At 47.3% G+C, this 13,394-nt stretch overlaps 1 protein-coding gene across 1 annotated transcript in view; it reads left to right on the top strand.

Moving 5' to 3' along the window:
• ASTN2 (astrotactin 2) overlaps positions 1–13,394 on the top strand; it is a 668,315-nt gene that overhangs the window by 374,911 nt on the left and 280,010 nt on the right. Inside the window, exon 11 of the mRNA XM_084821224.1 lies at positions 10,742–10,908. Coding sequence (XP_084677350.1) covers positions 10,742–10,908 — 167 coding nt within the window. The remainder of the gene's footprint in view (positions 1–10,741; positions 10,909–13,394) is intronic.

Genomic DNA, 13,394 nt, shown 5'->3' with positions numbered 1-13,394 from the left:
CCCCATATAGCCCCATAGCACAGCAACCCCATAGCATCAACCGAAAAGCCCAGATGCTGTAATTTTGCCATCAATGATCATTTCATTTCATTTATTGTATTTCTATACAACCCCATAGCCAAAGCTGTCTGGGAGGTTCACAAAAATTAAAAACCCATTAAAATGCATTATACAAAGTGCAAAACCATTTGTATAAAAACATAGAAATGGATAGCACACACAGAGAGACAATGTATATCAAAAACAATTTTAAAACAATCAACCTTGAATTCAAGCTTGATCAAGCTAGGATGGCCAGTTCCTTTAAACTGGAGCTGAGTCAAAATGTCCTAGGCCCCATCTATATGGCACCACTTTGGCCCCCCACCCCATCGCAACCGCGCAGCAATGCGGCTTCGAATCAGTATGCCCTGCGATACACTCACAGTGTACTGCGCGCTTCCCTTACAGACTCGCTGTGCCCTTTTTTTTGCCATTATACTGAAATGCGCAGCTGTGCAGTCCCATGAGTGTGAGAGTACGATACTTCAGTGGCTGTTTTGCATTTCATAGAATCATAGAATAGTAGGGTTGGAAGGGGCCTACAAGGCCATCGAGTCCAACCCCCTGCTCAATGCAGGAATCCAAGTGAGAGCATCCCTGACAGGTGGCTGTCCAGCCTCACCTTGAATGCCTCCAGTGTGGGAGAGCCCACCACCTCCCTAAGGAATTGGTTCCATTTGAGTGGCTCTGCTGTGTCTTTCCATCCCTTTTTAGGTAAAAAGTGGGTGTTTTGTGCACCTTCATTTCCACACCATGAGTTTGTCAGTTCCCCAGCCCAAGACTCTCGCAGTGGTTCACACTCATAAGCGTGAGTGCTACGTGCCTAGCCATCGCTCCAAAATGGTGGCTGAAGCGATGTTGGTCCTCCCCTCCCCCAGCCCTGGGGTACTGAGTCCACAACGGTTGCAAAGATACGAAGCTGCAAGACTGTGCGAAAGTGTGATTAAATAGATGAAAATGCCCCTCTGTGCCTCTGTAACTGCACAGCTGTGAAGGGATGGGGGGAGTAAAGGGGCATCATGAGTGATGCAGGTACTACGCCCACTGCAAAATGCGAAGTTGGTTTGGGGAAGGAACAGACGGCCTGCAACCATGGGGAAACCTGCAGCAACCCCAAAAAAACACAGTAAAACAACTCCTTGGAACTCTGCATTTTCCAGGCGAAAACCACGGATGGCTGTGAAGTCGCTACTGCATCATCTCTCATGAGGGACCTCAACTCACACCCAGCCCGGAGTACAAGCCAGGTGTATATGGAGCCCTAGTTTCCTCCTTTAGAATGTTTTTGAGGTTTTTCTTTTTCTCACCCCCTTAGAAAATGGAGGCCACTTTGCTGAATAACATTAGGTCCAGGGCATTGTGGAGGATTCAAAATGGTGGCCAGTCTGCTATCACCACTGCCACTGCCTTCTCCAACTGGTGGCTAACAGATGATTTGGAGAGCTCAACTCCCTTCAGCTCCAGCCCACATGGCTAATCATCAGGGTTGCTGGGAGTTGTAGTTCAATACATCTGGAAGGAAGCACACTGGAGAAGGCTGGGTTAAGAGAACAGAAAGAAGCTGTGCTATTGCCACTGCTACTGGTAAGCCCCACCCCAGGAACCTACTGGAGAACTTATCTTCTCCCTGGAGAAATATTAGGGAGACCTTTTCCCCAATTTCCCTGCTCACAAATTGGGGTGGAGAATTTCAAGAAGCCATTTACGCACAGCTCTAGCCCACAAGCCACATGTTTGAGCTGCCATGAGCCACACAGAGAGATCTGCCAAAGATTCATTCTTTAAAAAAAAAATCGGACTCCTGATTCGGGGTGACAAAAAGACGTCAAAGCACTGAGGGTGTGGTTGACATGTGATTAGTGTCCATATACTGCAGATGGCTTGTGTGCTCTACATCTCATCCCATCTCCATTTCCAGACCCTGTCCCAAGGTGGTTCACATGTAAATATGAGTACCTAAAATCATGCAAAGAGCCTTGCTAGATCAGACTTGGTGGTCCAGCATCTTGTTTCCAATAATGGCCAGCCAGTGCTTCCAGAAAGCCCACAAGCAGGCCCTATAGTCATTTTCTCTCACTCTGTGTTGCCTTCCCAGAACTTGATGTTCATGGGTACACTGCCTCTGAACATGGAGGTTCTGTTTAGTTTTCCTTGCTGATCATCACTGGTTTCTCCTTCATGGGTTTGTCTGATCTGTCTGTCTATCTATCATGAAGTATCTGCCTGGAGAAATTTAACCCCTCCCCACACAATTGTTGATGAAGTTGTTCCAGCAGGCCTTTGGGCAGACAAGTTCTTTAATGTATTTATTCCTGGTTCTTTCATTTTAATTGATTTTATCTGCTGCTCTTGCCTGGATGTGTTCTTTTGATTGAGTGAGTGATTGATTGATTGTGATGGTTTTTATCATTTGTTGTTAGCCACCTTGGGTATTTCTATTTCAAACAGGAAGTTCTCATCTGATCTCTGAAGCTAAGCAGGGTCAGCCCTGGTTAGTACTTGGATGGGAGACCGCCTGGGAATCAGGCTTCCTGCATGGAGCAGGGGATTGGCCTCGATGGTCTTGTAGGTCCCTTTCAACCCTATGATTCTATGACGTAGAGCAAAGGGCTGGATGTGCCTGATCTAGGAAGCTAAGCAGGGTCAGCCCTGGTTAGTATTTGGATGGGAGACTGCCTGGGAATCAGGCTTCCTGCACCGAGCAGGGGGTTGGATTCGATGGTCTTGTAGGCCCCTTCCAACCCTATGATTCTATGACATCAAGCAAGATCTTGTCTGATCTTGGAAGCTAAGCAGAGTCAGCCTTGGTTAGTACTTGGATGGGAGACCGCCTGGGAATCAGGCTTCCTGCATGGAGCAGGGGGTTGGATTTGATGGTCTTGTAGGCCCCTTCCAACCCTATGATTCTATGATGTCGAGCAAAGGGCTGGATGTGCCCGATCTTGTCTCATTACGGAAGCTAAGCAGGGTCAGCCCTGGTTAGTACTTGGATGGGAGACTGCCTGGGAATCAGTCTTCCCACACTGAGCAGGGGGTTGGACTCGATGGTCTTGTAGACTCCCTCTTTCTCTTCCTGCTTTGTGGTGCCATAATTTGCTTTGTCACCCAAATCGGGCAAAATATGGGTAGCAGTAATCATAGTTTGTCAGTTTAGACCTTCTGGCACTAGACCAAGAAGCAGGGGAAGGAATTGGTCAGGAGCGCCCTGGCGGCCTCTTTCAGTCTACTCCAATAGCCAGCTCAGGACACAGACAAAAGGATTATTTTCAAGGCTTTAATCCTTTTACAACTTAATGACTCTTTCAGATGCTAATCACCAGCAACTAAGCAAGGAACAGCACTGGGGAAAGATAGCAGAGTAGCCTAAGCTCCAGGTTAGGCAGTTGGTCCCCGTTTGAAGGAGAATCACGGGAAGACCCTGAACTTATGGGCTAGGGAGAGATCCTCCCTCTTTCCCTTGGGTCCTCAGGACGCGACCATTGCTTGTGCGCCAAACAAGCACTACGCCTCCTTTCCACACCCTCCCGCTGTCGTTGCTCCCTGCGTCTGCGCCGAGCGTCCAGCAAGCCCCCCTCCAGTGCTCTCTCGCTGCCAGGGTCACTATCTATCCCAGGAATGCTGGCAGGAGGAATCTCTGCCAGCTGCTGTGCCTGTGAGAGATGAGCAAGCTCCTCTCCCACGGATTGCTGTTCCTCCTCAGAATCAGAACTGCTCTGGGGTTCTATCGGCTCAGTTTCCACCCTGACAGAATTGGTGTGTGTGTGAGGGGTAGAAGGATGAGTGTGAGCCTTTAGCGTAGCCTTGACAATCAAGCTGTGGTTTGTCCATGAGATCTTATTCCATGGGATGGGGACGTTCGGTTTGACAGTTTGGGGTGGTAACATTCTTTTTGTGCCTTTAGTAGGGATCAGTGAATGATTCGTCACATGCAAAGCTTTTATTCAAACTCCTCCCTTACCTTTTTCTCATTCTTGTGGTCTAGTTTGAATAAATAATTCATGCAAAACTTTGCTCTCCATACAACATGCCAGCCAGCCAGCCAAGTAAAAGCTCCTGTGGCGAAGTATTGACTGAAGACGCATCACCCACGATTATCCAGAAAGAATTATTGGCTGAGTTGGCTATTGATTTTCTAATAATTTCTAGCCCTCCCCCATCTTCGTGTCACCAGAGAGGCAGATCACAAATTGGACTGCAGCTGAATTGCTGCAGGATTGATTAAAACTCATGGTAATTATTGCTTCTCTGCTGCTCAAGGCAGACTGATCAATGTTAGCAATAACTGATAGGGTTCTTTAGGCGATCTCAGGAAATCAGCATGAAGGGCGTTCCCTCAGCACTGACCGGAGAGCAGAGATGTAAGAACAGCCCATGCTGGCCACACAAATTGTCTGCGTGTGGCACCGGTTATCAAAGTCTTCTCAAGAAAATGTCATTAAAGCGAGAGCAACAATATAATGACAACCAAGGAGATATAAATATACACACACGCCGTGAACAGATCTTTCCCCTGATACTGGTAGCGAATTCCATAGTTCTCTGCGCTGTGTGAAGAAGTCCTTTTCTCTGTCCTGAATCTCCCACCCATCAGCTTCATGGGGTAACCCCGAGTTCTAGTGTTATTTGAGAGGGGGAAAAAATGTCTCCCTATCCACATTTTATTGCAGGACCCACTTCTAAACTGTCAATTCAGGAGGACAGAGGAAACCGAGTCACAATTCAGGTGTGTTCCCCACCCCTTACTTGAGTCAAAAGACTAGTTGCTGGGCTGAAGGATGAGTGTCAGTGGACTGAGTGAGTTCTGAACGATGTGACTCAGTTTAAGTAAGGAGCCTGTGGTTCTCCTTTCCTCCCCAGAAAAACCACTGAAGGAGATACTTCAGGTGAGGCCACACAGGGGAGAAGCTCCACACGCTCTGTCTCCCCGGCCCCAGCCCATACGCTGCTGCTGATTTTGCAACCTGCTTACTGAGCCCCTGCTGTTTGGCAGAATCCCCAAAGCTTTTTGGTGCACCCGGTCCCTGGAGCTGAGATGATTAACTACTTGCAATTAAAGACCGAGTGCTTGGAAGTGCAAAATGTTATTAAGTTGATCATGACAATACAGGTTTATTTAACCAATAAATATATTACTGTGGGCCTTGAATTGCTGCCTGTAGCCCTTCTCCCATCCAGTTGTGGTTTACATTTATGATGGGGTTGGCTGGGCTCTCTGTTCCTTTCTCCCCTGCCCCAGCTGCGATTCAGTGTTCGGAGGCCAGATGTGGAGATCTGATGAAGCTGCTGGTGGCAGGGAGCAAAAAGGCAGGTAAAATGTTCTGCGCAAAGGTTGCTCTCATATTTGCTTTGAGCAAATCTGGAGAAAACAGGAGGGGCAAATGGAACTTGCATTGGCTTTCCTCAGAGCTGACCAGGAAGTGGCCTCATATGATTACAGTGGTGAAGCTCAACCTGGTGCATTTATAGCTTCTTCTGTCCGTCCCATTTTTCAAAATTCTCACTGGTCCTCTTAACGACCCTGCGAGGCAGGCTAGGTGGAGCATTTGCGGTCTTCCTCCCTCCCTCAAGCAAAAGAGCCTGAAATCTCAGCATTTGGTCTTTCCTTTTCAGGAAGAGAGATAACAACTTGCCCATAACTTTTCAGTAAATTTCACATCTGAAAAGTATTGTACATCCCCCACTCCCAGTATGTAAAAGCACTGCTGTCTGTTGCATCTCGTAGGGTTCATGCTTGTCAACCCTAGAGATTTACCGTCCCACATCTCGCCCCAGCAGTGATATAACACGGTGAAGACCACTCAAGTTGACTTTTTAAGTCCTTTTTTTTCTTAACAACTTGGCCTTTGCTGTGCTGAGATCTAGAGACACCAACTTCTGTCTCGGATCATGCATACTTATAATAACTGCAGATGGTAGGAATGCCTCTTCTAAAATGGTACCTGCGACATGCACTGCCTATTTTTAAATGCGCCGTCTAAAAGCAAGGACATTTTTCCCCTCCTCCTCTCCAGCAGTACTGTCTGAATCATATGCAAAACGATGCCTCTTTAATCAATTGAAAATTCAATTAGTCGGCTAAGATGCCTTTAATCGGGCAATGATGCTAATAAAACTGGTCATGAGAAATAGCCTTTAGTTGAAGTGCCATCTATACCTCTGATATACGTTGTATTGCTTAAGGAGGAAAAAACACCATGTAAAGCTGTGGGAGAAATAATTGTGCTACAGGAAACGTTCTACTAGCCATTGGTAATACGGCAGCTAGCAAAGATCAGACTAGGAAGATGCTCATTCCCTTAAAGGGATGCACATGAATTTGGGGCCTCCAGGTAGGGAAGGAGCAGATTCGTCTTTGATAAAGCTGTAGGATACCATGAATCCAGTTCTGTGCAGGTTCAGGCCCAAAAGTTTTATTTTATACTGTAGTTTTAAACTTCTAAACTGTATTGCATGTTGTATTTTATGGCGTTAATTGTTGTGAACCACCAAGAGAGCTTCAGCTATAATGTAATCAATCGATGTGGGGCTGCACAGAGGCTTTAGCCCTACTTAGGCATTCTAGTCACCCCACCCAACACATACACGATTAGAGTCACATGAGGGAAAGTGGGGACATACATCCTAGCTCCATCCCTATCGTGGGCACTAGCTCCATCCCCTCCATAGTCTTTCTTGTTGTCATCGCCCTCCCCAGGTTGGAGGGTGAATGTTTGCAGCAAGGAGCTTGCCTTACTCATGGGCAGTTTTAAAATCCTGATCTTCCTGAAAGAACTGGGCATGTTTAGCCTCGAGAAGAGAAGGCTGAGGGGAGACAGGATAGCGCTCTTCAAGGACTGGACAGGTTGTCACAGAGAGGAAGGCCAGGATCTCTTCTCGATCATCCCAGAATGCAGGACACAGAATAATGGGCTCAAGTGACAGGAAGCCAGATTCCGTCTGAACATCAGGAGAAACTTCCTGACGGTTAGAGCAATACGACAATGGAACCAATGATCACTGTAGGCTCTCCCACACTGGAGGCATTCAAGATGACGCTGGACCGCCATCTGTCAGGGATGCTTTGACTTAGATTCCTGCACTGAGCAGGGGGTTGGACTTGATGGTCTTATAGGCCCCTTCCAACCCTACTGTTCTATGATTCTATGAAGCTGGACAGCCATCTGTCAGGATTGCTCTGACTTGGGTTCCTGCATTGAGCACGGGGTTGGACTCGATGGTCTTACAGGCCCCTTCCAGCCCTACTGTTCTATGGTTCTATGATTCTCTGAAGCTGGACAGCCATCTGTCAGGGATGCTTTGACCTGGATTCCTGCATTGAGCACGGGGTTGGACTCGATGGTCTTACAGGCCCCTTCCAGCCCTACTGTTCTATGGTTCTATGATTCTCTGAAGCTGGACAGCCATCTGTCAGGGATGCTTTGACCTGGATTCCTGCACTGAGCACGGGGTTGGACTCGATAGTCTTACAGGCCCCTTCCAACCCTACTGTTCTATGATTCTATGATTCCATAGTTCCAATCACATGGGGAGCCTGCACAAATACAACAGACTCCCTACTGCAGGTAGAACACATTTTATAATGTAGGGGGCATTACAGCACCCAGGTTGGGCCCTTGTTATTTACTGTGCATGCGTGTTGGCTCTGGCATCCCTGTAGTATTCTCGCACTGGGTGTGTAGACAAGACAGGAAGACAAAAAGAGCTTGCGTGGGACAGACTGCTCCAATGATATCTGCACTATATGTCATGTTTATCCATGTTGTGACCAGTGAAATCCCTGGTGGCAGAATATATGGCTCCACGCCCAGCCAGTAGTCAATGCTTGACCAAATGGATCAGCTGTAGAAAGTCCCAGTACTAATTCCTGATATCTCCAGTTAAGATGATCTCTGGTGGTGGGGCTGGGGGAGATTCCAGACTCCTTGTGAGCTCGGAGACCCACTGCCAGTTAGAGGAGATAGTCATGAGCTAGGTGGTCCATTGGGCTAGATGGGCCATGTCTACCTAGGCATGATCAGGGATGCTATGAGCTGTGGTCCGAAACATCTGGAGGACACCAGGTTTGGTAAAGCTGATGTACAGGGTTGCAGTCACACATTTCTTCCCCATTCACCCTCCTTTTTTCTTCTTTTTTTTTAAAGGAAAATGTGTAAGTTTTATAACCTTGCCTTCATTTGACAGGGGCCGTTTATAATCCACCTTCATGCATCTCCATGCTAGTTGTGCTTTAGCTCATCTTCAGGAATGCCATAATGCATTTTTAATTGGGAGTAGGGATGTCAGAGGATTCCGCCATAGATCTCAGTGAGGCCGAATGCCAGTGCATCCAGCCCCCCGAAATCCATGGCGGAACGAAGCCCCCCCACCCCCCCACCCCGTGAAAGGCGCGCTAAATGGAGTACTTATCTGGTGCCGTTTGCGCTGCTTTGCGAATGGCGGCCACATCTGCGGCCGCCACATCTGCGGCCGCCATTCGCATCCCGATTTTTGCTGTGATAGGCTATGTAAATACTTATGTAGTATGCAGGGACACCATTTGCATCCCTGCGGAGGCCATGATAGGCTATGTAAATATTTACATAGCCTATCACGGCAAAAAAAGGCTGTGAACACACCCGGCTGGCGGCTCCGCGGAGTTGCTGCGGAGCGGAGCTCACCGGGTTAGGATTTTGGAGGGAGGTGTGGCGTGCCTCCCCCCCCCCCCCGTGAATCACCCCTTCGAAAAGGTAAGTGACTTTTGCACATCCCTAATTGGGAGCTGCTATTGGGCCACATTTATTATCTCCCTCCTGCCCTCCAAAGGAATGGTCTTTTTCTCTTGTTGTTGTTGTTTGGTTTTTCTTTCCTTTCTTTTCTTTTTTCTCTCTCTTCCACTTGAAAGAAAATGAATAAGGGCGGAATTGGAGTGCTGTTTAGTAAGAGTGACTATTGATTGATGTTGATTGATATTGATTGATGCTTGCCTGCCTTAATCATTCAGGGCAGGCAGAGCTTGCTGGGAAACTGAAATTAAAAATGCAGATCAAAATTCCAGCTGGTAGAAATTAGTTTAGAACCTTTGTAATCACCAGGAGGGACCAGATCTCCAGCTGGAAAATACGTAAATGGCTTTGTTTGGGTCCTGACTCCTCACTTACTGAACCCTTGACTTCAGTAGAAGTTTTCTAGAGCAGGGGTAGGTGATAAGGTGTCCATGGGCAGGGGCGTTGCTAGGCCTGGGCCCATGGGAACCTGGTTTCGAATCTATTTTACAGGCCCCCAGATCTATTCCACAGAGCCCTGAGTGTCCACTGATGCCAATGGAAGGGTCTCCCCCTCTATTTAATTGCCCGATTGCAGCTTAACTCTGCCCTTCCCACATGGTGCAACACCTACCCCCCACCCCCCAAAACCCTTCCCCTGCATGGCAATTAAGCCTAGAAAAATAACTTTTTTTCTGCTGGCTTGGGATGATCTGGTATAGTATGGAAATTAACTGAAGAATTAATTTTATTTGTGATTATTTGGATGAGAATTTAATTGGCTGGCTTTGCCTCCTCTGAAATTGAAATGAATCCTTGCCATTATTTCTAAATTTGAATATAGATTAGCATATGCAGATTTTAGGCAGAATTGTGTCTAATGGACCTGGGTCCCAGATCTTTTATATGTCTAGCAACACCCCTGCCTGTGGGCACCAATGCACCCACAGGTACCTTTCTTGGTGCCCACCGAGGTGCCCTACCTCTCCCACCTTTTTTTTTTTAGGTTAACACTTTTTCTTACCATCAGCTGGGATTGCTGTTGAAATAAGTTTCCATCATGCTGAAAACTGTGGGTTCAAAGGAACTGTTTAGTGTGTTGGGGCTCAGACCCCACTCTGCCTTGTAAGCAGTCTTTTGGCCTGGTTACTTGTCCCTTGCCTTGCCTCCCATGGAGGCCATTTTGTAGTTGTGCCCAGGACAGTTTCTCAAATTGCCAAATATGCCCACAACCCAAAAAGGTTGCCTACCCTTCCCCTAGAGGATACTAACCCAGGCATAACCCATCTGTATTGCTGCCAACATTTCCCATCTAAAAGAGCAGAGAGAGCAGTGTCGAGATGACTAGCACTTTGGTTATCAAGAGTAAAGCAGTTTTCTCTAAAGAGGTAGGAGCAATTATTGGGGAGTTTCAGCTGGAAAATAAGAGCAGGAGAAAAGAGATCTTCACCCTCTGCCAAAGGACTTTGTCCTACTTAGTAGTAAGAAAAAAATAACTTCCATATCATTATTACTACTCTAGAGTACATACTCAGGATGACATGACACAGGTAAGAGACCCATTAGCTACATTCATTAGCTTCAGCTCCCTTCCTGTGGGGCTTTTCCTGATGCTAACAGTGCAGTAGTTGGGGTCCCTAGATCTTGCACCAGCAACTGTTGTCCCAGCGATTTTGTAAAGGCTTTTAAAGCATGGATGCCATTGCCAGAAGACACTTCAGCCACCTCAGTGTTAGACTTATGCAGTTGATGTTCTAGCAAAAGGAGTTTTGGAGGAGATAGATGACATGGTTTCAAACGTTTTACGTTTTGCTTGTGTTTTGGAGGCGTTGCTTAAATGCCCTATATTATACAGCCATCCTAAAATAGCAGGCATCTCCGCGGCATAAAAAGGTGCTCAGCTTGGAGAGAGTAATATGCCCTCCCTTGCCTTAATGTCATTTCCCTTCTCATTGCAGTGTCCTGAGGACTTGAGGCCCATGAAAGATGGCACAGGCTGCTACGACTACTCCAAGGGGATCGACTGCTCAGACGGCTTCAACGGAGGTTGCGAGCAGCTGTGTCTCCAGCAGACCCTCCCTCTACCATCAGAACCAGTGTCCAGCACCATCCATATGTTCTGCGGGTAAGTCTCTGGGGCTTTGCCTTTGGAGAAGGCCTCCAAACTGAACTGATCATGATTGCTCAAGTCTGCTGTGCGCTCTCTTCTCACTGGATCCCATCTGGCTAAACTAACATGATAGGGAAGCTCAGTTTCCCACAGCCAAGCTCAAACACTCAGTATGGTGACTTTTCCTTACACTCTTATTTATTTATATGTATGTATGTATGTATGTATGTATGTATGTATGTATTTCTATACCACACAGTAGCAAACGCTCACGGGGTGGTTCACAAAAATTAAACCCCACAAGCGCAGGATAAAACAATATAAAATATTAAAGTATTGAAACCACGATATAACAATATACAACCAGAATACAATCTAGCAGCAATGCAGAGATTGAAGATACAGATTTAAATCACCAAAGCTAAGAGACTATGTAGCGGAAATGCTAAAATACTGGGACAATAATAAGGTCTTCACCTGGCGCCGGAAGGAGTACAACATAGATGCCAGGCGAACCTCTCTAGGGTTCCACAGCCAGGGTGCCACAGCAGAAAAGGCCCTCTTCCCTGGTAGCCATCGGCCTCACTTCCTTTGGCAGGGGCTCCCGGGGAAGGACCACTGAGGATGATCTCAGTTGCTGTGTGCAATGTTTCCCTCAACCCCAGTTGCCTTAAAAAAACAAAATGAAAAAAAGTAGCACTGGGAGGCTAATGGTGCAATCGGTCCAAAACAGGTGAAGTGCTGCTCCTTCAGTTGCTATGCTTCTCCAAATCACCACCTCCCATAAACTAGGGGATGGTGAGGAGCAGTCCAGGGCACGTTACACATGTTTTCTGGCTAGGTCATGAGATGGATGATTTCCAGGCTCGGTAATTTTAGACCCCGAACTTAAGGGTCTTAAGTGCCCCTTTAGATGGCTTTGTGGATTACTTCTGTTGTGAAGGACACAACTGGCATTTATCCCCCGCTCCCCATGCTATGCTTTACAGCTGCTTCTACACTGTTTACACGTTAGGATGTTTGCCAAGCCGTCAAAAAAAAAAAAAAATACCGTGAACAGGCACAGTTTTGCATTTTACGCCCACTTAGATTCTAGCGCCATCATGACTACAGGAATAAAATGGAGTTTGCTTTCGCTGCTGATGCCTTCATCACCTTCAGCTCTCTGGGTGGTCATTTGGGGTCCCCTGGGCTGCTCCATTGTTTCAAGGCATTGAGAATAGGCAAGTTGTCCACTGACAGCTTCTCCCAAGAACCTTGTTCAGCTTCTGAGTCTTCAGCAGAGAGGGTAAAATAGACGATAGATGAACACGTTATGGGGAAAAGAAAACTGTTGCTGGAAGGAATTAGTGCTGTGTACTAAACTGAAACCCTCTTCACACAACCATAGCACCACCACCCACCAAATCCTCAGTGTTGCACTGCTTTGCTCCGTCTGGAGCCTGTCTCTTTCACGTGCCCCCCTGCCCTCCATGCATTGTTGCCCTGAAGACACATTGGCAGGAGAGGGTCTGGGTTTTACATGAAGCTCGATTCCGGCCTGTTTCTCCTGTGAATTTCTAGCTTCAACCAGCACTTGGGACTTAGACATATTGTCTTCTCCGTATGGCAGAGCGGCAAAGAACAACCTGTATACTGGTTTGGGCACACTTTTTAGGATCAAGGGCTACATTCCCTCAGAGAAAAGTAGTCAGGGTCTGCAGGGGGTGGTTGGGGCCTGTGGAGAAACGCTGTGTAAAGAAATGTTTACGTTACGTAATGTTTAAATACTTCATTTATTTATTACATTTCTATACCTCCCGATAGCCGAAGCTCTCTGGGCGGTTCGCAAAAATTAAAACCACAAAATGTATGCGACCTCTGTGAGGCTATAGTGTAACTGAGTAGGCCAGAGGCCTGGTTTTGCTACTGTGCATGGGGCCGTCAACTGTTGTGGTTGCCTTGGTTACAGCGGTGTATGACGGGAAGCTTCAGGCAGTTTAGAAAGTTTAGAGGGAGAAGCTCCCTTTGTTTTGATTGGTCAGGTGGGTCAATGAAGATGATTGGCAGTTGTGAGTTCCACGGGGGACATGATTGGCCAGGAGTTTTAATAAAGGTCGGGTAGACGTCACTTAGGGACAGTTGGAAGGTGGAGATTAGAGAGTTGGAGTTGCTGGTGTTCAGCTGAAGGGAGTGGTGCTCAGAGCTGGGGAAAGAGAAAGCCAGTCTGAGATAACTCTTCTGGAGGAAGGCCCGAGACCCAGAGCTGGTGCCTGTGGAGAGCAAGAGGCTGGGCTGTGAGGTGGGGATACTTCTTGCAGGCAGTGGAACCCAGCACCGGAGGGATTCAGGCACAGGTCTGATCAGAAGGAGCTTCAGCAAGTGGTCCTGATCCAGTGTCATCATCCCAGAAGCCAAAGGGCTGAAGATGGGGGAAGATGGCTGTCCATCCCTGGCTGGGGTGGAGTTCAGGGAAATTGGATCTGGTGGGGTAGGGGGGAGTTACAGAGAGCTTATTAACA

Source organism: Heloderma suspectum, chromosome 14, assembly GCF_057233095.1.
Source record: "Heloderma suspectum isolate Gila_16-S chromosome 14, 16-S_ref, whole genome shotgun sequence".
NCBI classification, from domain to species: Eukaryota; Metazoa; Chordata; class Lepidosauria; order Squamata; family Helodermatidae; genus Heloderma; species Heloderma suspectum.
This window is presented reverse-complemented; position numbering and strand designations above follow the sequence as displayed.